General features: G+C 44.7%; 1 protein-coding gene across 1 annotated transcript in view; it reads left to right on the top strand.

Moving 5' to 3' along the window:
* Nucleotides 1-15,263, top strand: part of TNFSF15 (TNF superfamily member 15) — a gene marked incomplete at its 5' end in the record, with an annotated part of 33,103 nt that extends 17,840 nt beyond the window's left edge. Inside the window, 2 exons of the mRNA XM_082264251.1 lie at nt 11,533-11,580; nt 14,771-15,263. Of these exons, the coding sequence (XP_082120377.1) occupies nt 11,533-11,580; nt 14,771-15,192 (470 nt within the window). The 3' untranslated portion in view covers nt 15,193-15,263. The remainder of the gene's footprint in view (nt 1-11,532; nt 11,581-14,770) is intronic.
* Nucleotides 15,264-24,777: the final 9,514 nt, after the last annotated feature.

Here is a 24,777-nt window from a genome sequence, read left to right as displayed (position 1 = left end):
GTGGCAAGGCAATCTCCTGCTCCACCCTCCTCCTTCCCCTTCCAAAGTACAACCTTCCAATGTACACCCTAACAGCTGACTGGACACTGAGCTTTCTGGAAATTTGGGAAAGGAGCTTTGAGGGAGACCAGAAGTTGAGGGAGGAAGCACTGAGGGGGACCGGAAGATCAGAGAAGCAGCACAGAGAGCAGAAGTTTAGGGTAGCACGACTCTGAGACCAGAAATTCTAATTCAGGGAAGCAACACTGAGGGAGACCAGAAGTTCAGGGGAAGCAGCATTGAGAGAGACCGGAAGTTCAGGGGAAGCAGCATTGAGAGAGACCGGAAGTTCAGGGGAAGCAGCACTGAGAGACCGGAAGTTCGGGGGAAGCAGCACTGAGAGAGACCGGAAGTTCGGGGGAAGCAGCACTGAGAGAGACCGGAAGTTCGGGGGAAGCAGCACTGAGAGAGACCAGAAGTTCAGGGGAAGCAGCACTGAGAGAGACTGGAAGTTCAGGGGAAGCAGCACTGAGAGAGACCGGAAGTTCAGGGGAAGCAGCACTGAGAGAGACCGGAAGTTCAGGGGAAGCAGCACTGAGAGAGACTGGAAGTTCAGGGGAAGCAGCACTGAGAGAGACTGGAAGTTCAGGGGAAGCAGCACTGAGAGAGACTGGAAGTTCAGGGGAAGCAGCACTGAGAGAGACTGGAAGTTCAGGGGAAGCAGCACTGAGAGAGACTGGAAGTTCAGGGGAAGCAGCACTGAGAGAGACTGGAAGTTCAGGGGAAGCAGCACTGAGAGAGACTGGAAGTTCAGGGGAAGCAGCACTGAGAGAGACCGGAAGTTCAGGGGGGAGCAGCACTGAGAGAGACTGGAAGTTCAGGGGAAGCAGCACTGAGAGAGACCGGAAGTTCAGGGGAAGCAGCACTGAGAGAGACCGGAAGTTCAGGGGAAGCAGCACTGAGAGAGACTGGAAGTTCAGGGGAAGCAGCACTGAGAGAGACCGGAAGTTCAGGGGAAGCAGCACTGAGAGAGACCGGAAGTTCAGGGGAAGCAGCACTGAGAGAGACCGGAAGTTCAGGGGAAGCAGCACTGAGAGAGACCGGAAGTTCAGGGGAAGCAGCACTGAGGGAGATCGGAAGTTCAGGGGAAGCAGCACTGAGGGAGATCGGAAGTTCAGGGGAAGCAGCACTGAGGGAGATCGGAAGTTCAGGGGAAGCAGCACTGAGGGAGACCGAAGTTCAGGGAAAGCAGCACTGAGGGAGACCGGAAGTTCAGGGGTAAGCAGTAGTAGTAGGTCACATTTGACTGGTCTTGTTCTGTAATGTTGAAGCTGAATTGCTGCTTATCCAATTAATTTCTTCAATTGTGATTATTGTTGGGAATATTCCCCAGACTTTATGGAAATGCACGGATAGGTGAGTCACCTTAATCAAGGAATGTCAACCTGGTGCTCCATGGGCCACATGCAACCCTCTCATTCCCTCTGCATCCACCTGATGTCACCATGAGAACAGCTCTCCTATAGGAATGAATGTGACTGAGGCACACATGCACATCACAGAGCCGCCATTTTTTCAGAGGAAAGGCTGCGTGGTTTGGAGCAGTGCCAGTAGTATGTAGGGATGAACTCACTATTTGGTCCGAAGTTAGGTTCAGACCAAACACTGGCTGTTCTGACATTTGTCCAAATGCCGGATGTTTAGGGCTTTCTGGGTGGACGAACATGATGGCTTGTGGCTTTCAATGATTGCTAAGGAAGCAGCAGGTGCTTGCACTCACTGTGTCCTTGCCAACCACTGACAAGGCCTGGCCCTTTCACTACTATGGCTGAGCATCCCGGGCTATGTAAGCAAATGGGAGGAGAATGGACTGGGTTACATCATTGCCTTAATATGGCCATGGCCAAAATTGGACAACGATGTCACCACAATCCCTGCCCCTTCATTTATATACATGATGATAGCTCAGGGGAACTATCATTCAGCGTTGTATGCCATTGGGTGGGGTTTGTTTTTCGTGTTGGCCTGACTTGTCAAAAGTTTGGTGTCTATATTTCTAGGTGGCATCTTTTTTATTTTATTTTATTTTTTTTGCGAATGAGTAGGGGTACTATGTACCCAATACTCGTTCATGTGGGGGGCAGCCTCATTAATAAAGAGGGCTTCCAAGCTCCGCTTAGCCAACTGACCACAGACCCCCACAACCACCAGGCCAGGGTTGTAGGGAAAAGGCCCTTGACCTCATCAACATAGTGACAGGGTGCTTTGCTAGGGAAAGTTCCCCATGGCAAGGAACTCCTTCCCCCTCATGTTGAGGGCGTGTGGTCTGGTATGCTTCAAGAGGGATGGGGAGCACATGTTTTCATCCCCCCCCCCCCTTCCCCTTTCCTGGCCAACTAGGCTGCATGCTCAGATTAAGGATCTATTAAGTTTTTTAGAGGGACCTTAAACTGGTGGACCCAACCCCTGCCCAGGCACTACAGATGAGAGAAACAGCAAGAAGGTCATGTGACCAATACCTAAAGGCAGACAAGTGCAGGGGGGGGGCAGAGGGTGCTTGAGCACCTGCCACTTTGCCCCTTGATGCCCAATGTGCCCTTTTTGTCAAGGCAAAATTTCCACAGCAGCGCCCATATACAGTATGGTTGCAGGCCGAGAGTGCAACTGCGCATGTGCCATTCTGGAAGCCTGCCGGGCTCAGGAAAGCTCGTACATGCTTGGCAGAGCGGGCGCATGCGCAGTGACGTAGTGGCGCCACCTGGCGCCATTTCTGAAAGTGAGGCACTGAGGCTCGGCACAGCGACGGAGCTCGTTGTCACATCAGGAGGGAAAAAACAGACCCCGGACCACTCCACAGCCTCTGACCACCCTCTGCACCATGTCTCCAGCCTCTGACCAGACCACCAACTGCACCATATCCGTTGCCTCTGACCAGACCACCACCTGCACCATGTCCGCAGCCGCTGGACACCATCTGCACAATGTCCGCAGCCACAGTTTCCCCCCCCCCCACGTGCCATGTCCGTAGCCACTGATCACCCCCCACACACACACTCACACACCATGTCCGTAGCCACTTATCAACCCCCCGCACCTGCCCTATTTAAAGCCCTGTGCAATGTGCTCCTTTTATACTTTGAGCACCTGCCCCTCCAAAGGTCTCTACACGGCCCTGCCTAAAGGGGAGCATAAACAGTATTTGCAAAGCATTTTTTATAGTCTGCTTTAAAACGTGATTTGGGAGTCGATACCCCACCTAAATTTGAATAAAATTTTACTTTTAGGCTCATAATTCAGCCCACTATTTCATCCTTGATATGTCTGCCTTAACCTCAAGAATGTGGCAAGGTATATGTAGGTTTTCCAAGAACGGGAGGTGTGAGAGGATGTGAAGCTGCCCTGTTCTAATTACATAACCCAACCTCATTGGGCCATGGATGGATTCAGATGTTAATTGTGTGAGTCATATGGGCTGACGTAAAGTATTGTCAAATCAAGATAAAGATATTACATCATATCATTATGCCGTGTGGGGAGAAGGATGGTATTGAAGGCTCATTCTTTATATTTAGGGAAGGTTGTTCTAGTTTGGTGTAGATGGTCTCTAGCACTCTTCCAGTGAACCAGCTGCCTTCAGTGTCTACCCCACTTTTTTTCGAAAAAAGGAATGTTTTGGTTGTGGACAACCAACATCTGTCATAACGCATTACATGGGATTTGGTTCAAGGTGACCAAGTTACCTATGTGGGGTATATTCCCAACATTCAATAGAGCTGAGGTACTGAATAAGTGGGGAAACATCTTCAACATTACAGAACATTTACAATTGAATGTGAATGATTACAGCTAGCTATACCATGACCTGGTTACATGGGACCTATCATGTATATGTTGTGATATTTTACACCTAAGGCTATGAACACTATTCATACAATCCATAGCAACTCAACGGGGGGTGGGCATTCGTACAATCGTACAATCATAGCAACTCAATAGGGGGTGGGGGGGGGGCATTCGTACAATCATAGCAACTCAACGGGGGGTGGGGGGGGGCATTCGTACAGTCATAGCAACTCAATGGGGGGGGGGGCATTCGTACAGTCATAGCAACTCAATGGGGGGGGGGCATTCGTACAGTCATAGCAACTCAATGGGGGGGGGGGGCATTCGTACAGTCATAGCAACTCAACAGGGGGGGGGGCATTCGTACAGTCATAGCAACTCAACAGGGGGGGCATTCGTACAGTCATAACAACTCAACAGGGGGCGGCATTCGTACAGTCATAGCAACTCAACGGGGGGGGGGCATTCGTACAGTCATAGCAACTCAACGGGGGGGCATTCGTACAATCATAGCAACTCAACAGAGGGGGGAGCCCCTTTCCATCTTAAAAAAAAAAACAAAACAAATGGGTATGAATGTTTATTGGTATTCTCCGGTTGTCACAGTTAGGAGTCAGGCTTGGAGACCAGTATCTATAACAGTAGAGTGGCTCCGACTGACCAGCAGGATAAGTATACAATCAGGTCACTCTGGCGAGTGACGTGGGCTCACCTGAGGTGCGGGGTCTAAGCACTAATCAGTGGAGATGGGATTTGCTGTATGTCTGTACCAGGTTGCGGTCTTCAAGACCCCCCCCCCCCACCAGGAGGTGAGCAATCCGGGGTTCAGTAGCAGATATAGTAGGTAGGGATCAAGTAGATGCACAGTCAGTAAACAAGCCAAAGGTTGGTAATGAGTGGTTTCAGGTGGGGATCAAGCAGAAGCATAGTCGAGGAACAAGCCAAAGGTTTGTAACATCCGGTTGCAGGTTGGGATTAAGTAGAAGCATAGTCAGTAAACAAGCCAAAGGTTGGTAATGAGTGGTTTCAGGTGGGGATCAAGCAGAAGCCTAGTCGAGGAACAAGCCAAAGGTTTCTAACAAGCGGTTGCAGGTTTGGATTAAGTAGAAGAGTAGTTGGGGAACAAGCCAAAGGTTGGTAGCGAAGATACAAATGGCAGCAGGGGTGACGAGAGCTAGATATTGGCGAACATACTATGGCAAACAGGAAGTGCAAAGGCCTGGCTTGAATAGGAAGTTCATGGGAGGAGCAAATGATTCAAGGTTCACGAGAAACAAGACTCAAGGGGAGGTTTTTGAAGGAACTGGACAGAGAACTGTCCAGCAGCTCAGCAAGAGGAGATACTACCAAACACAGCAGAGGTTGCAGGTTCAGATTCAGGTCCTGACACCAGTACAATAGCTATTCCACCCAAGATGGACTATACCAATAAGTAACCTGTAATGGTCTGAAGGCAGGCTCCGTGTCCAGTAGCTATAGCAGGAGAGAGGCTCCTACCAACCAGCAGGATAGGTATACAAGCAGGTCACTCTGGAGAATGACATGGGGTCTAAGCACTAAGCATAATACAGGAAGTGTGCTACTGGCTGGATTACCAGGTGAAAATAAAAGGAAAAAGGGTTAAATAAAACTAATGCATCCATCACATCGAAGATGGCTGAATTGGTAAGCTGCATCATACTGAATTCATTTTTTTTTTTTGGGGGGGGGGGGTTGATACCACTTTTCTTTTTATTCATTTTTGATGAAAAGTACAAAAACAGAGCCTCTGGGCATACCCTGGCTCAATAACAGAAAAACGAAACCCCAAGTAAACAACTGACCTAATAACCCCCAAGCTTGCTGCACCTAGAAAGTGTTCTGTGTGCTCCACGTACTGCATGCACGGCCGGTATGGGTATAAAATAACTCCAGTCGTGTGGTCAATGGCTAGTCACCTCCGTTAAAATAATTTTGGGGACAGTACACTCTAAGATGGAGCACTCACAGGATCATCTTTTTCTACAATAGTGCTATCCGTCTCTTGCCAGATATCCCATATTTTGTTGAACTTTTGAAGACATCCCCTATTTAGATAGGTTTCTTTGTATAGAGGGACTATTGAATTTACCAATGACTTCCACATGTCGAGGGTGGGAGCACTGGTGGCCCTCCAATTAAGTATAATTAAATTACGGGACTAAAAAAGCAGGCCCAGCAGAGTACGAACTGCTCTAGAGTGGGCCAAGGCGTCCACCAGTCCTAGGATACATATATCAATTGTGTGTGGTATAGGAATACTAGTTAAACTAGTGATGAAGTTTAGGACATTTGACCAGTAAGATTGGACAGGACAGGAGTTTTTTACGGTAAGGGCAATAAGATTGTGGAACTCTCTTCCACAAATGGTGGTAAGTGGTGGTAAATGCGGGGAGTATGACTACTTTTAGAAGACTCTTGGACTTGCATCTCCAAGATCAAAACATTCAAAACTTTCAGGGTTATGGGAAATGAATACCTCCACACACCTACACAGGATAAACTGGATGGACTATTGTCTTTATTCAACCTCAACTACTATGTAACAGTACCAGATCATGTGTAGGTATGTGGATGAATCTACTGGACCATCGCCAGCACCTCCCCGGCCTATCTGGGTATATTTTGTGCAATCTGATTGATTGGCGTTAGATGGAATCTATGTAATATTTTAAATTGGGTCAGACGATCCCTGGAAGACACCAGGTGGGTAAAGGGGTAGTCCGAGACATCCTCAGAGTCTAGTTCCGGCAATTCCGCTACCCAAAAAGCACAGGAGCCCTCCAGACCTTGATGCACAGTTGGTTGTAGGGTCTTGTAGATGGTAGACCACCACCCAAAAAGCACAGGAGCCCTCCAGACCTTGATGCACAGTTGGTTGTAGGGTCTTGCAGATGGTAGACCACCACCCAAAAAGCACAGGAGTCCTCCAGACCTTGATGCACAGTTGGTTGTAGGGTCTTGCAGATGGTAGACCACCACCCAAAAAGCACAGGAGCCCTCCAGACCTTGATGCACAGTTGGTTGTAGGGTCTTGTAGATGGTAGACCACCAACCAAAAAGCACCAGAGCCCTCCAGACCTTGATGCACAGTTGGTTGTAGGGTCTTGTAGATGGTAGACCACCACCCAAAAAGCACAGGAGCCCTCCAGACCTTGATGCACAGTTGGTTGTAGGGTCTTGTAGATGGTAGACCACCACCCAAAAAGCACAGGAGCCCTCCAGACCTTGATGCACAGTTGGTTGTAGGGTCTTGTAGATGGTAGACCACCACCCAAAAAGCACAGGAGCCCTCCAGACCTTGATGCACAGTTGGTTGTAGGGTCTTGTAGATGGTAGACCACCACCCAAAAAGCACAGGAGCCCTTCAGACCTTGATGCACAGTTGGTTGTAGGGTCTTGTAGATGGTAGACCACCACCCAAAAAGCACAGGAGCCCCCCAGACCTTGATGCACAGTTGGTTGTAGGGTCTTGTAGATGGTAGATAATGGCTTTTTAAGAGATTAATCCCGAAGGAGGGTTTCTATGTCAGATTGATAGATGGTCAGAGGGGCATCACCAAATTGTCTGATAGACATGGCGGAGCTGGAGGAACTGGAAGATGTCGAAATTGGGCAACAAAAACTGGGACTTAAGCTGATTAAATGTTTGCAGTATGCCTTCTTGGCAAATTTGGGATCGATATCCCAAAGGCCGAGGCCCATGCTCTGATCACCACTTTTATTGAGATTATGAGAGGATGAGGGGCTTTAACGCCTCGAAAGAGGACATTTCGTAATGCTCCTGAGTGTAATACCACTTTAACTCCATCTCCAAGACCTCTTGGCTGAAATGCCACCACATTACTCTCCTAGATTATTCCTCAATGTAGAAAATGAAGGAACTGGCAGAGATGAGATCCAAAAATGAAGCCAACAACCTGAGGTCATCAGATTTGTATCTAGTTTGGACTTTTTTTTTTTTTTATGCCAAAAGGATTTTCCTAAGTGAACCAACAATTTCAAAATGTAAGTCATAAGGGACTTTTTTTTAAAATGTAGTTGGCAGAGTGACTAATGAACTGGTTTATATGGTTAAAAATACCTCTGGGTGTTTAATCTTTTCACTTGAAAATAAATTAATACAACCGTGATTATTGCGGCAATTAAAGCGAACTGTGTAAATGAAATTGCGCAAAATGCTCTCCCTGGAAAAGAGGGGCAATGTGGGAGTGTCAATCCCCTGCTGCACTCAGTGGTCCTGCCTTCCAGTCTCTATAGTGAGGGAAAAAGTATTTTGAACCCCTGCTGATTTTGTACGTTTGCCCACTGACCAAGAAATGATCAGTCTATAATTTGGATGGTTGGTTTATTTTAACAGCGAGGGACAGAATAACAACAAAAAATCCAGAAAAACGCTTTTCCAAAAAGTTATACATTGATTTACATTTTAATGAGTGAAATAAGTATTTGATCCCTTATTAATCAGCAGGATTTCTGGCTCCCAGGTGTCTTCTATACAGGTAACAAGCTGAGATTAGGAGGACTATTAGGCCCCTTAAAACGTACGGACCGTTAGTTCGTTTTTTTTTTTTATCCATCCGTTAACGGATGAAAAACGGACATCAATGCATTCCTATGGAAAAACAGATGATCATTTACATCCGTTTTCATCCGCTTCCGACAACTCCTTTTTTTTTTTTTTTGTTTTTTTTTTTGAGCAGATGAAAGCCCTATTTTTTATCCGTTTAAAAAAACAAAAAAAAACAAATGGCAACGGATGAAATGAGTGGTCCATATGTGTGCAAGGGCCTTAAAGGGAGTGCTCCTAATCTCAGCTTGTTCCCTGTATAAAAGACACCTGTCCACAAAAGTAATCAATCAGATTCCAATCTCTCCACCATGGCCAAGACCAAAGAGCTGTCCAGGGATGTCGGGGACAAGATTGTAGACCTACACAAGGCTGGAATGGGCTACAAGACCATCGCCAAGCAGCTTGGTGAGAGGGTGACAACAGTTGGTGCGATTATTCGCAAATGGAGCAAACACAAAATAACTGTCAATCTCCCTCGGTCTGGGGCTCCGTGCAAGATCTCACCTTGTGGAGTTTCAATGATCATTAGAACGGTGAGGAATCAGCCCAGAACTACACAGGAGAATCATGTCAATGGTCAGAAGGCAGCTGGGACCATAGTCACCAAGAAAATAATTGGTAACACACTACGCCGTGAAGGACTGAAATCCTTCAGCTTCCACAAGGTCCCCCTGATCAAGAAAGCTCATGTATAGGCCCGTATAAAGTTTGCTATTGAACATCTGAAATATTCAGAGGAGAACTGGGTGAAAGTGTGGTTCGATGAGACATTAACTCAACTCGCCGTGTTTGGAGGAGGAATGCTGGCTATGACCCCAAGAACACCATCCCCACCATCAAACATTGAGGTAGAAACCGTATGCTACTAGGGGCTTTTTCTGCTAAGGGGACAGACCACTTCACCGCATCAAAGGGATAATGGATGTGGCCAAATCTTGGGTGAGAACCTCCTTTCCTCAGCGCATTGAAAAGGGGTTGTGGATGAGTATTCCAGCATGACAATGACCCAAAACACACAGCCAAGGCAACAAAGGAGTGGTTCAAGAAGAAGCACATTACGGTCCTGGAGTGGCCTAGCCATTCTTCAGACCTTAATCCCATAGAAAATGTGGGGGGAGCTAAAGGTTTGAGTTGCCAAATGTCGGCCTCAAAACCTTAAAGACTTGGAGAGGATCTGCAAAGAGGAGAGGGACAAAATCCCTCCTGAGATGTTTGAAAACCTGGTGGCCAACTACAAGAAACATCTGACCTCTGTGATTGCCAACAAGGGTTTCTCCACCAACTACTAAGTCATGTTTTGTGAAGGGGTCAAATACTTATTTCACTCATTAAAATGAAAATCAATTTAACTTTTTTGCAATGCGTTTTTCTGGATATTTTTGTTATTATTCTGATAGATGTGGCCCTTTTGCTTGTCTTTTTTTTCTGGCCCTTGAGGCACTATTTTATCCACTGACACCAACAATGAGGCACTCCTCCTCCCACTGACACCAACAATGAGGCACAATTCCTCCCACTGACACCAAAAATGGGGCACAATTCCTCCCACTGACACCAAAAATGGGGCACAATTCCTCCCACTGACACCAAAAATGGGGCACAATGTCTTTCATTGAAACCAAAAATGGGGCACAATTTCTTTCATTGACACCAAAAATGGGGCACAATTTCTTTCATTGACACCAAAAATGGGGCACAATTTCTTTCATTGACACCCAAAATGGGGCACAATTTCTTCCATTGACACCAACAATGGGGCACAAATCCTCCCACTAACACCAACGAAGGGGCATAATTCTTTCCTTTAAAGCCAATGATGGGGCACTATTCCTCCCACTATACCCCAGGACATTTTCTATTCCCTTTTGGCTCTAGTCCAGCCCCCCTAAAGTCTGAAGTACAGTAAACAAGCCCTTTGTTTGGAAAAATTGGAGACCTCTGGTATAAGGTAACTGACATATTAGGCATTAAGTGGCAGTAAAATGGCACTTATCAGTGGTTTTTTTTTTTTTTTTTGGACTGAGGGTCCCCTGTATGTTTGAATATATTGCTCCATCTATTTTTTTTCAAAGATTATTATTCTGAAATATTCATCCAGGAAGGTTATCATCCAATGTATCACATAAACCAGCTTCTAAGTCATTTTTTTTTTTTTTTTGTACTTTTAGTTGTCCGTTTTTAAGAAGTTTACAGGGGGTTGTATCATTTAGCGCAGGGTTTCTCAACCAGGGTTCCTCCAGAGGTTGCTATGGGTTCCAAGGAACCCTAGGGTTGCTCCAGAGGTTGCCATGGGTTCCAAGGAACCCTAGGGTTGCTCCAGAGGTTGCAATGGGTTCCATGGATCCCTTGGATTGCTCCAGAGGTGCTAGGGGATCTGCGGATCCCAGGGCTCCTCCAGAGGTTGCTATGGGTTTCAAGGAACCCTAGGGTTGCTCCGGAGGTTGCCATGGGTTCCATGGATCCCTTGGATTGCTCCAGAGGTGCTAGGGGATCTGTGGATCCCTAGGGTTCCTCCAGAGGTTGCTATGGGTTTCAAGGAACCCTAGGGTTGCTCCGGAGGTTGCCATGGGTTCCATGGATCCCTTGGATTGCTCCAGAGGTGCTAGGGGATCTGTGGATCCCTAGGGTTCCTCCAGAGGTTGCTAGGGGTTCCAAGGAACCCTAGGGTTGCTCCAGAGGTTGCCATGGGTTCCATGGATCCCTTGGGTTGCTCCAGAGGTGCTAGGGGATCTGCGGATCCCCTAGGGTTCCTCCAGAGGTTGCTAGGGGTTTCAAGGAACCCTAGAGTTCCTCCAGAGGTTGCTAAGGATTCTTTGAGCAATGAGCAAATTCTGCTTCTCAGATAAGCTCCCACTGAAGCCATTGATCTTTTTAGCTTTCTGTAAGCGGGTAATTCTTACCAATGCCTACAAGTATAAGGAGCATTCTTCCACTGACCATCACTCTAATGTATCATGAGTTGTAGAATATAGTCAGTCATTTTTTTGCAGGGGTTCCCTAAGACCAGAAAGTTTTTCAAGGGTTCCTCTGTGTTGAAAAGTTTGAGAAGGGCTATTTTAGTGTTTTCACTGGTATGCCTTTTGGTGAATGACTGACTGTTTTTCATTTTGTTTTTTAAGGACCTCTCCAGAATTTGAAGGACACAAAACCCAAGGCTCATTTAACAGGTACTTTATGTGACCCTTTTGAACGTTCTTCAATTGGTTATTGCAATATGACAATCTCTTGACGTATTTTAATAGTAAAGTTTTTTTATTGAACATTTTACACACCTGTTTTGCTTTTTCGTGTTAGAGGTTACATTGTTGGTATGAAACAGCTAGTAAAGTCCTTGAATGAGCTCCTTTAACATGTAATATCAGCATTTAACCATGTTTTTAAGGTGTAGACATAACGTGGTCACGTCGGTTGATCTGTTTGGTAGAGTAATTTACCTAAAGTTTTCACCCATATGGTATTGTGGTATACAGAATTGAGGCAATCCCCATATTTTTATATGCTTATTTTTGATATCAGTAGTACTTTTCTATATATCTAATAAAAACCTAATGTAGAGTTTTTGGTTAATAGACCCAACAGGAGACCAAGCCAACAATGCCAGGATCTAGCTAGAAAGTTAGATCCCGCAATCCTTCTTCTTTTTTTTTATAATTCTTCCTGCTCCCATCCTAAGATGATGGCTATCATTATCTCACATTACTCTCTATAATCAGGGGCGCTGTTAGAAATCATGGGGCCACGTACAGCCTACTTGATGGGGCCCGCCTTCACCCTTAAACGCGCACGTGACTGTCAGTTTTAGAGCTATCTATTAGGCAGCTACAAATTTCACCCTGGTTAGTGACAGGAAAGTTCTAAAATAAGGCATTTCTACCTAGGGCCGCTGCAGAGATTTTTTTTTCTATATAGGCGAAAGTGCATTTTAGCACCCTGTTAGCTCGTTCACGTCAAGAGGCAGGTATAAGATGATTTACGACCCTTCAGTCCTAACTCCCCCTGTGTAGTGAATTTTCTCTCGCTGGCCAGGAGATGCAACGACACATAGCACTCAAGCTTAATGCAGATACATCTAATTTATTCAATTTTCGGCTCCCATATTTATGGGACATTTGAGCGGCAAAAACCAGTTTAAACTAGTGTACAATTCATGGGTCAGTTTAACAATAGAAAATATCTCTACTAAAACAATACATGAAAAGGCTTTTGTTTTCCCTATACATTTCTGTAAATGTGGGGTGTAGTGTGTCTGAGATTGTGTTTGTGGAAAGGGCCGTTCCGTCTCTGCTCAGCTGTCTGATGTGTTGACATGTAAGTAATTGTCAATGAGTCCAGGTGTTGTCTGTAATCTGTATGTGGAGCCTAACTTGTTAAGTGTCCAAGATGAATGACTGAGGTGTGTTTAATATGTAAACACCTATCAATGTGTCTGTAGTCTATATGCAAAAATCCAACTGCCAAGTGTCAAGGATGTATGAATGAGGTGTGTTAGTATGACTCGTTAATGTCATTGCAAGAGCCCACATTCCATTTTAGAATGGGCACTAGCTGAAATATACCATGAACTTTAATATTTCATTAAAGCACATTGATACACTCTTTCACACTCCCTCCCCCTCTCCAGCTACCCAACCTTGGTACTGCTACCCCACGCTGGTATTGCTTGCTATTACAAGGGGGCAGGTGACGGGTACTCTTTTTAGAGACATTAGATCAGGTTGGTTAGATGTGTCCACTGGCTGAACCGGCCTGGAAATGGTGGATCTGAAACCGGAAATGATGAAATCCTTAACAATTCCAGCTAAATTGTTCACAAGTGAAAGAAATGCATGGATATGCCTCGCTTTCACATGCCTCTCACTCCAGAAGCTAGTGGTTGTGGTCCCAGTAAGCGCAAGAGAGCTTCAGAACCGTGGTTAACAGTTCACAGAAGTAGCACGTCCAGCTCTTTGGACCTAAGCGTCATGTCCAAAGAGCTGAACTTGTTAATGTGTATCTAAAGTCAAAACTTTCTTGTAGTTTAAGATCAGGTAGAGAATGGTAAGAATGTCTTTGAGGTTTTTATTGCTGTCTGTGTCTCTATAAGGTTCAGTCACCCTCTCTCCTTGCCCTGGTGACCAATGTCACCTGAGACAGAAGGTGATCAGAGCCCCAAACATTTTTACAGGAATAGAGGGGAAACTTCCAATGGGTTCACCTATTCCAGTTATGGATGTCTCAGAGCGGACCTTCATTCACTTTAGAGATATTTCTTCTTACTTACTGTTGTGTCTCTGGGAAAAGAAATGAAGGGTACTCCTAATGAGGGTTTTACTATTCCAGATGCTATTCAAAAAAGTAAAAAAAAAAAAAAAAAAAAGGTTGACCTTACGTAAAATAAAAAACAATGTCCCGGCCCGGTTGATGGACAATAAAACACTTTTTATTTTTCTCAAAAGGGATGATGTAATACTGAGTTAATCTCACCCTACTTTTCCATCCTGAACACAGAATCTGGTATTTTTGACCGGTACCATGAAGCTGCTCTTCTTGCCTGTCCCCCCGACCAGTGGTGTCAGTGGTCTTCTTGCCTGTCCCCCCGACCAGTGGTGTCAGTGGTCTCCTTGCCGGTCCCCCGACCAGTGGTGTCAGTGGTCTCCTTGCCGGTCCCCCGACCAGTGGTGTCAGTGGTCTCCTTGCCGGTCCCCCGACCAGTAGTGTCAGTGGTCTTCTTGCTGATCCCTGACCAGTTGTGTCAGTGGTCTTGTTGCCGGTCCCCCGACCAGTTGTGTCAGTGGTCTTCTTGCCGGTCCCCCGACCAGTTGTGTCAGTGGTCTTCTTGCCGGTCCCCCGACCAGTTGTGTCAGTGGTCTTCTTGCCGGTCCCCTGACCAGTTGTGTCAGTGGTCTTCTTGCCGGTCCCCCGACCAGTTGTGTCAGTGGTCTTCTTGCCGGTCCCCCGACCAGTTGTGTCAGTGGTCTTCTTGCCGGTCCCCCGACAAGTTGTGTCAGTGGTCTTCTTGCCGGTCCCCCCGACCAGTCGTGTCAGTGGCCTTCTTGCCGGCATTAAGTAAAAGTCAGGACCACTGGTCCTGCATCGTAATTAATGACATTGTAGTGCCTGCCTACATTCTAGAGCAGAAACTAAGGGGACCAGAGAGCCGGCTAGCTCAGGAATGGAAGGTATGTTTTTTTTTTTTTACTTTCTGTGTTATCTCCTCGACAAAACAAGAGTTCTATTCTTAACAAGCTTAATTTAGTGCCAGGAGTTGAGCTTTAACCTCAAAACAACACTGAATTTGGCTCACTTTGGACATTTTATGTACTTTGTAAATTTTAAATATCATGCTTGATCCATTAGAACATGTGTTTCTTTCCTCAGGCACGAGGCAAACCAATGCACAGCCAAAGGATAATTGTCTACAATGGGAATCGAGTCAGGGGTTGGCCTTCGTAAAGGATGGAATGCGGTATGAAAATAAGTCCATTCTCATTCCAAAACCTGGATATTATTTTGTCTATGCTCAAGTGTCCTTGAAGATTCCTCCCGAATTTGGAGAACATTTCACATCAGAAATCATAAGGCTTAATGACAACTACGGTGAAGCGGAGGTTCTTTTCAGTGGAAAAGCACTCAAAAATGGACAGCAAACGATCTACTTGGCGGGACTTCTTAAATTAACAAAGCATGATCGACTGAAGGTGAATGTGTCTTTAGTTAATCAAGTAGATATCTCTAAAGAACACAAAACTTTCTTTGGGGCCTTTTGGGTTATGGATATTATGGATATCGCTAGTCCTTGATGTGAAACTGTCCTGCAGATGTGAACAGTTGATCTTCAAGCCTTCTTTATAGACTCTGATGTTAATTTATAAGTTACAATATAAATTATTTATTGCTTCTTCTGTCCTTGACATTGAATGCTAATTCATTATAGGTGAGAAAAAAAAAAAAAAAAAACATATTTTTTTCAAATGCTTTATTCCTTTAAAGCACAGATACCATATATTTGTCAAGCATGCATATTATTTATGTTATTTGCAGTTTCCTTCATTGGTAGTTCCAACCTCAGTCCTGAAGTACCTTCAACAGGTCAAGTTTTGGGAATTTCCCTTAGAGAAAAAAATATATATATATACATACACCCCCTTCTGCTGCATGTAAAAGTGATCCAGAGGCTAATTAGTTGCTCTGACCAGTTATATTTAACTTTATTCAGCATCCCCCGCTGAAAAAAGATACCAAGGTCATGATTGCAACTGCAGCCATTGCTCCTATATAACCACTCAAACTCGATGATGCACGGGTACGTCATTGGGCGGAAAGCTACAGCCATGGGCCCAGTATAACCCTCTGAAACCCGATGGCGTACGGGTACGTCATTGGGCAGCAAGCTACAGCCATAGCCCCTGTATAACCACTCATAATCGATCACCTACGGGTACATCATTGAGCTGCAAGCTACAGCCATAGCCCCAGTATAACCACTCATAACCAATGACCTACGGGTACATCATTGGGCAGCAAACTACAGCCATAGCCCCTGTATAACCACTCCTACCCGATGACGTACGGGTACGTCATTGGGCGGCAAACTACAGCCATGGGCCCAGTATAACAACTAAAACCCAATGACGTACGGGTACGTCATTGGGCGGCAAGCTACAGCCATGGGCCCGGATAACCACTAAAACCCGACGACGTACGGGTACGTCATTGGGCGGCAAGCTACAGCCATGGGCCCGGTATAACCACTAAAACCCGACGACGTACGGGTACGTCATTGGGCGGCAAGCTACAGCCATGGGCCCGGTATAACCACTAAAACCCGACGACGTACGGGTACATCATTGGGTGGCAAGCTACAGCTATAGCCCCAGTAGAACCACTCTTACCCAATGACCTACCGGTACATGATTGGGCAGCAAACTACAGCCATGGGCCCAGTAGAACCACTAAAACCTGATGACGTACGGGTATGTCATTGGGCGGAAAGCTACATCCATGGGCCCAGTATAACCACTGAAACCCAATGACGCACGGGTACGTCATTGGGCGGCAAGCTACAGCCATGGGCCCAGTATTACCACTGAAAACTGACGACGTACGGGTACGTCATTTGGCAGCAAGTGGTTTTTAAAGAATCTTTGGAAGGTGAAGGAAATCCAGAAAACATAACCTGTTGGTGGTACTTGAGAAATGAGGTTGGGAACCACGGCTCTACATTATTGACCTTATCTCAAGGAAACAATAGCCCATCCCAGCTAATCCATTCATCCCCCGCAGTTTGGTTGGGTTGGCATTTCCTGGTCAGGTCAGGAGTAGGCCATACCTGCCAAACTAGGTGGCATTTATTTGTGGATGCCATAAAGTAATCTAGGGGTTTCTTCTAGACCATGAAAGCAGGACTTCTGTCATGATGCACTTTAATTGTCTTATTTCAGATTTAACATTCCTAGTAATGTTGCTAAGATTAATCATCAACTGTCTCCTTCTCTAGTGTGCAGAGAAACCAAGATAATAGGTCCTACATCACACCAATGGAATCAATAGGGACACACACATGGGTATCAGTAGTGCTGACTCGGATCCTATGATGGGGTGGATGGGGTATGTTGCCTAACATACATACAAAGATACCTGTGCAGCAGGAAATGTTTTTGACAGGGATACTTCTTTTGGGATATGCTGTAACTGGATATATAAACCCATGCATTTATTGGGGTGCCACTTTGGGGCTTCGGTGAAATTTAGTCTTCTTTAATCAACTTTTAGGAAGGATAAAATATCAGTCTTGAGCCCATGCTGACAGGTGGAACCATGCATTAGCTTCTCATACCTCTTCATTCAAATTGGCTATATGCTGAGCCCCCTGGGAAAAGCCTTCCATTCTATTTCCATACTTCAGGGGTGTAGATAAGGAGGGGGATAGGGGGGCCCAAACCAGCTCTCTGACAGTTGCTGCATGCTGCCTAATTTTTTTCCTGCACTTGCTGAGGTTGAACCCCCCCTAGGAAAAAAGCCTTGCATTCTATTTTTCATTATTCCAAACTTCAGGGGTGTAGATAAGGAGGGAGATAGGGGGGCCCTACTGTCCCTGATTTTGAGAAACTGTCCCTGATTTGGAACAAAGTCTCTCGTTCCTCCTCATTTGTCCCTCATTTTGGTCTGATCTATATAGTTTTATATAAAATGGACTTCTTGTCTTTCGAAAAGTGTTTCCCAGTGAATAAACCTTTCATCCAATTTCTAAATTGCTGCATTTGTACATTTCAAAAGCCAGTATAAAGCAATAGTAGTGGTAAAAAACCACTAAACATTATTTTTTTATTTTTTTATAATTCTCCTTTAAGGGGGCGTGGCAGGGGGTGTGTATCAAATGCAACATACTTTTTGAATTGGTTCCCCCCCCCCCGTTCCCATCTCAAAGTTGGGAGGTATGCTCTCTGACCCTGTTATGCTGATGGGACCTGAGCCCCATACAGAAGGTCCCGCTCAACACCCCCCTCTCAATTGGTGGCACTACCTTCAGTCTATGGCAGGGCTCCCCAAACTACGGCCCTCCAGCAGCTACATATCCCATGAGGCATTGCAAAACTCTGACATTCAGACGTGATTAGGCATGATGGTGAGTGTAGTTCTGAACCACTGGAGGGCCATAGTTTGAAGACCCTTGGTCTATGAGATTGATCTACTAAAATTGGAGGGTGAAAAATCTGGTTCATCTCTCCATAGAAACCAATCGGCTTCCAGGCTTTTTGTCAAAGCTTAACTGAACGAGCTGAAGTTAGAAGCTGATTGACAACCATGCAAAGCTGCATCAGATTTTGCACTCTCCCGTTTTAATAATAATGATTTACTAAAGTCAAATATGCAAAGTGCAGTTGCAATCTGCATGGGTAGTTGCTCCAGAGCTTGGTAAATGAGGTACGGGTTCACTTTGCAAAGAATACCCAATCACATGCAAGGATGATTAAAAAAAAAAAACATAATTTTGGCTTGGACATAATTGGATGATGGAAGTCCTCAGTGCTTCTGCTCACTAAGCTCTGGAGCAACTTTCTCATGCAGAGTGCACTTGCAGTTTGCAAAGGGCACAGTTTATTTGCCTTTAGTAAAGCAACCCCTAAGAGTGCCCTCTCTGCCCCTGTTACACTGATGGGTCCTGGACCCCATACAGACGGGCTGGCTCAACCTCCCCTTTTGGTGGCCCTACCTTAAGTTTATGGGATTGATCTACTAAAACTGTATGGTGCAAAATCTGCACCAGCTCTGCATAGAAACCAATCAGCTTCCAGGTTTTATTATCAAACCTTAATTGAATGAGCTGAAGTTGAAAGCTGATTGGCTACCAGATTTTGCACACAAGTTTTTGTAAGTCAACCCCTATGTGTGTGTGGTATTTCATTAACCTCACCTTCACCACCGGCACCAAGGTGTCCACAACGGGGTTGCTAACCATCAGTAGATTCACGGACAGTTTGTAAATGTCATGATTTTACAAACTGTCCAAAATTTTGCACTCTCCAGTTTTCGTAAATCAACCCCTATGTGTGTGTGTGGTATTTAATGAACCTCAACTTAACCACTGACACCAAGGTGTCCACAACAGGGTTGCCAATCCTCAGTAGATTCAGGGACAGTTTGTAAATTTCATGATTTTACTAAATGTCCATAATTTTGCACTCCACAGTTTCCATAAATCAGCCCCTATGTGTCTGTGGTATTCAACGAACCTCACCTTCACCAATGCCACCAAGGTGTCCACAACGGAGTTGCCAACCATCAGATTCATAGAGATTTTGTAAAATTTTGTGATTTTTGTAATTTTGCACTCTCCAATTTTTGTAAATCAACCCCTGTGTGTGTGTGGTATTTAATAAACCTCAACTTCACCAATGACACCAAGGTGTCCACAGCAGGGTTGCCAACCATCAGTGGATTCATGGACAGTTTGAAAATTTCTTCATTTCAGAGAGTTTGTAAATGTCATTATTTTACAAACTGTCCATAATTTTGCACTCACCAGTTTTCGTAAATCAACCCCTTTGTGTCTGTGGTATTTAATGACCCTCAACTTCACAACTGACACCAAGGTGTCCACAACAGGGTTGCCAACCATCAGTAGATTCACGGACAGTTTGTGGAGTGCAAAATTACGGACAGTTTATAAAATCATGAAATTTACAGTTTTCGTAAATCAAACCCCTAGGTGTGTGTGGTATTCAAAGAACCTCACCTTTACCACCGGCACCAAGGTGTACACAACGGGGTTGCCAACCATCTGTAGATTCACGGACAGTTGTAAAATTCATGATTTTACAACTGTCTGTAATTTTGCACTCTCCAATTTTTGTAAATCAACCCCTGTGTGTGTGTGTGTGTGTGTGTGTGTGTGTGTGTGTGTGTGTGTGTGTGTGTGTGTGTATGTGGTATTTAATAAACCTCAACTTCACCAATGACATCAAGGTGTCCACAGCAGGGTTGCCAACCATCAGTGGATTAACGGACAGTTTGTACATTTCTTCATTTCACGGACAGTTTGTAAATTTCATGATTTTACAAACTGTCCATAGTTTTGCACTCTCCATTTTTTTCGTAAATCAACCCCTAGGTGTGTGTGGTATTTAATGACCCTCAACTTCACCACCGGCACCAAGGTGTCCACAACAGGGTTGCCAACCTTCAGTAGATTCACAGACAGTTTGTGGAGTGCAAAATTACAGACAGTTTGTAAAATCATGAAATTTACAGTTTTCATAAATCAACCCCTAGGTGTTTGTGGTATTTATTGAACCTCCCCTTCACCACTGGCACCAAGGTGTCCACAACGGGTTGCCAACCATCAGTAGATTCACGGACAGTTTGTAAATTTCATGATTTCAGACATTTTGTAAATTTCATGATTTTACGAACTGTCCATAATTTTTCACCCCACAGTTTTCGTAAATCAGCCCCTATGTGTTCATGGTATTTAACGAACATCATCTTTACCACTGGCACCAAGGTGTCCACAACGGGGTTGCCAACCATCAGATTCACGGACAGTTTGTAAAATGTATAATTTTACAAGCTGTCTGTAATTTTGCACTCCACAGTTTTCGTAATTCAACCCCTATGTGTGTGTGGTAGTTAATGAACCTCAACTTTTCCACTGACTCCAAGGTGTCCACAACGGGATTACCAACCATCAGTTGATTCATGGACAGTTTGTAAAATTCGTGATTTTACAAACTGTCCGTGAATTTACTAAAGCCTGGTCCACAAAAGAATTCTTTCTGCTCCAAAGGAACGGTTGTTTCCCAAAGTCACGGAGGAATTAAAAGATGTTACCATGTTGTGCCAAGATGGCACCAAAGTGTCCACAAATGGGTTGCCAACCATCAGTGGATTCACGGACAGTTTGTAAATTTCATGATTTTACAAACTGTCCATAAATTTGCACTCTCCAGTTTCCATAAATCAACCCCTATGTGTCTGTGGTATTCAACAAACCTAACCTTCACCGCCGCCACCAAGGTGTCCACAACGGGGTTGCCAACCATCAGTAGATTCAAGGACCGTTTGTAAAATTCATGATTTTACAAAATGTCCATAATTTTGCACTCCACAGTTTTCATAAATCAACCCCTATGTGTGCCTGGTATTTAATGAATTTCAACTTCCCCATTGACACCAAGATGTCCACAACAGGGTTGCCAACCATTGGTGGATTCACGGACAGTTTGTAAATTTCATGATTTTACAAACCGTCCATAAGTTTGCACTCTCCAGTTTCCGTAAATCAACCCCTATGTGTCTGTGGTATTCAACGAACCTCAACTTCACCACCGCCACCAAGGTGTCCACAACAGGGTTGCCAACCATCGGTAGATTCACGGACAGTTTGTAAGTTTCATGATTTTAAGAACTGTCCATAATTTTGCGCGCTCCAATTTTTGTAAATCAACCCCTATGTGTCAGTGGTGAAGTTGAGGTTCATTAAATACCACACAGACACCAAGGTGTCCACAACAGGGTTGCCAACCATCAATAGATTCACGGACAGTTTGGAAATTTCATGATTTTACAAACTGTCCGTAATTTTGCGCGCTCCAATTTTTGTAAATCAGCCCCTATGTGTCAGTGGTGAAGTTGAGGTTCATTAAATACCACACAGACACCAAGGTGTCCACAACAGGGTTGCCAACCATCAGTGGATTCACAGATAGTTTGCAAACTTATGGACGGTTTGTAAAATCATGAGATTTACAAACTGTCCGTGAATCCACTGACGGTTGGCAACCCCGTTGTGGACACCTTGGTGTCATTGGTGAAGTTGAGGTTCATTAAATACCAGACACACATAGGGGTTGATTTACAAAAATTGGAGAGCACAAAATTATGGACAGTTTGTAAAATCATGAAATTTACAAAACTGTCCGTGAATCTACTGATGGTTAGCAACCTTGGTGGCGGTGGTGAAGTTGAGGTTTGTTGAATACCACAGACACATAGGGGTTGATTTTCGGAAACTGGAGAGTGCATACTTATGGACGGTTTGTAAAATCATGAAATTTACACTCTCCAGTTTCTGTAAATCAACCCCTATGTGTCTGTGGTATTCAACAAACCTCAACTTCACCACCGCCACCAAGGTGTCTACAACAGGGTTACCAACCATCAGTAGATTCACGGACAGTTTGTACATTTCATGATTTTACAAACTGTCCATAATTTTGCACTCCACAGTTTTCGTAAATCGCCCCTATGTGTCAGTGGTGAAGTTGAGGTTCATTAAATACCACACATACACCAAGGTGTCCACAACAGGGTTTCCAACCATCAGTAGATTCACGGACAGTTGGTAAAATTCATGATTTTACCAGCTGTCCATGAATTTACTGATGTTGGGCAAGCCTGGTCCACAATAGAACTTTTTTTTTTTCTGCGCCAAAGAAACATTTGTTCCCCCAAAGTCACGGTGGGATTAAAAGATGTTACCAGTTTTAGATGTGTATATAGTACTTAGCAAGGTTTATTTCTCTTCTATGAAGAGTAAGTCGATTGTAGAAAACATTCTTCTCAATCTCCTATGCCAAAGAATATAATAGATATATATGATTGCAATATATTTTAATGTGAACGTTGTTTTAATTGGAACTGTGTGATTTTTTTTTTTTTATTAATGTTACAGCTTTCAATACGGTTTTCACATGTTTGAAAGCACAAAAATGACCAAATGACACCAATTGAATGTAATTACAACGTTTTGTATTGTTTTCATTTTGCACTTTATTATGCAATGTATGGCACATTTCTTATTAAATAAAACATATATTCTTTTCACTGCATTAAGGACTTGCAAACCGCATTCGTTTTTATATGGAGTTTATACTTTGTGTTGATAATGGAACTTTGCAGTTGCGCTGTATGGCATAAGTATGAGAACATCAAACCATATACAGTACCTCATAAAAGTCAGTACACCCCTCACATTTGTGTAAATATTTTATTCTATCTTTTCATGTGACAACACTGAAGAAATGACACTTTGCTACAATGTAAAGTAGTGAGTGTACAGCTTGTATAACAGTGTAAATTTGCTGTCCCCTCAAAATAGATCACTCATTAATGTCTAAACCACTGGCAACAAAAGTGAGTACACCCCTAAGTGAAAATGTCCAAATTGGGCACAATTAGCCATTTCCCTCTCCAGTGTCATGTGACTCGTTAGTGTTACAAGGTCTCAGGTGTGAAAGGGGAGCAGGTGTGGTAAATTTGGGGTTATCGCTCTCACTCTCTCATACTGGTCACTGGAAGTTCAACATGGCACCTCATGGCAAAGAACTCTCTGAGGATCTGAAAAAAATTAAAAAAAAATTTTCCAGCACTGCCTTAACCCTCTTGGGCATGGAGTTCACCAGAGCTTCACAGGTTGCCACTGGAGTCCTCTTCCACTCCTCCATGACGACATCACAGAGCTGGTGGATGTTAGAGACCTTGCGCTCCTCCACCTTCCATTTTGAGGATGTCCCACAGATGCTCAATAGGGTTTAGGTCTGGAGACGCTTGGCCAGTCCATCACCTTTACCCTCAGCTTCTTTAACAAGGCAGTGGTCATCTTGGAGGTGTGTTTGGGGTCGTTATCTTGGAATACTGCCCTGGGGCCCAGTCTCTGAAGGGAGGGGATCATGCTCTGCTTCAGTATGTCACAGTACATGTTGGCATTCATGGCTCCCTCAATGAACTGTAACTCCCCAGTGCCGGCAGCACTCATGCAGCCCCAGACCATGACACTCCCACCACCATGCTTGACTGTAGGAAGACACACTTGTCTTTGTACTCCTCACCTGGTTGCCGCCACACACGCTTGACTCCATCTGAACCAAATAAGTTTATCTTGGTCTCATCAGACTACAGGAGATGGTTCCAGTAATCCATGTTCTTAGTCTGCTTGTCTTCAGCAAACTGTTTGCGGGCTTTCTTGTGCATCATCTTTAGAAGAGGCTTCCTTCTGGGATGACAGCCATGCAGACCAATTTGATGCAGTGTGCGGCGTATGGTCTGAGCACTGACAGACTGACCCCCCCACCCCTGCAGCAATGCTGGCAGCACTCATATGTCTATTTCCCAAAGACAACGTCTGGATATGACGCTGGGCTCGTGCACTCAACTTCTTTGGTCGACCATGGGGAGGCCTGTTCTGAGTGGAACCTGTCCTGATAAACTGCTGTATGGTCTTGGCCACCGTGCTGCAGCTCAGTTTCAGGATCTTGGCAATCTTCTTACAGCCTAGGCCATCTTTATGTAGAGCAACAATTCTTTTTTTCAGGTACTCAGAGAGTTCTTTGCCATGAGGCGCCATGTTGTCAATTGAAAAGCAAGGGGGATAAATGAAGGTGTGTGGAAAACAGCCGATCCCTAGTTTGAAATACTTACCCACCAGTCTGCTAACAAACCAAATAAACCTGTCTAACAATGTAGGTTAAAAACAGGAGTTTAGTTAACACACATTTGCAAATGCATGCGGAAGCTGCAAGGCCAACAACAAGGCATCCTGTGTAACTTGCAGAACCTAACACTAAATAACACTGCTCAACCTGAGTGTCTTCACAAAGGAAGAACATGATGCTAATGGATGGATGGGAAACAGATGGGATTGGAGATCGCCCAATCCTCCCCCCATCTGCTCCAATCCATGACTGGCAATGAAAAACGAATTGCTGTATAATAGCCATAGGGTGCAAACTAAATGTGATCAGCTGGGAACCACACACCTCCAATCCCTTTAGTAAAGATGTTAAAGGCAAATGGGGACTTTGAGTGAGACACCCGCCATGTTGAACTTCCAGTGACCAGTATGAGAGAGTGAGAGTGATAACACCAAATTAACCACATCTGCTCCC

Source organism: Pelophylax lessonae, assembly GCF_965119305.1.
Source record: "Pelophylax lessonae genome assembly, chromosome: 7".
Classification (NCBI taxonomy): Eukaryota; Metazoa; Chordata; class Amphibia; order Anura; family Ranidae; genus Pelophylax; species Pelophylax lessonae.
Note: the sequence above shows the minus strand (reverse complement) of the source record. Positions and strands in the feature narration are given on the sequence as shown.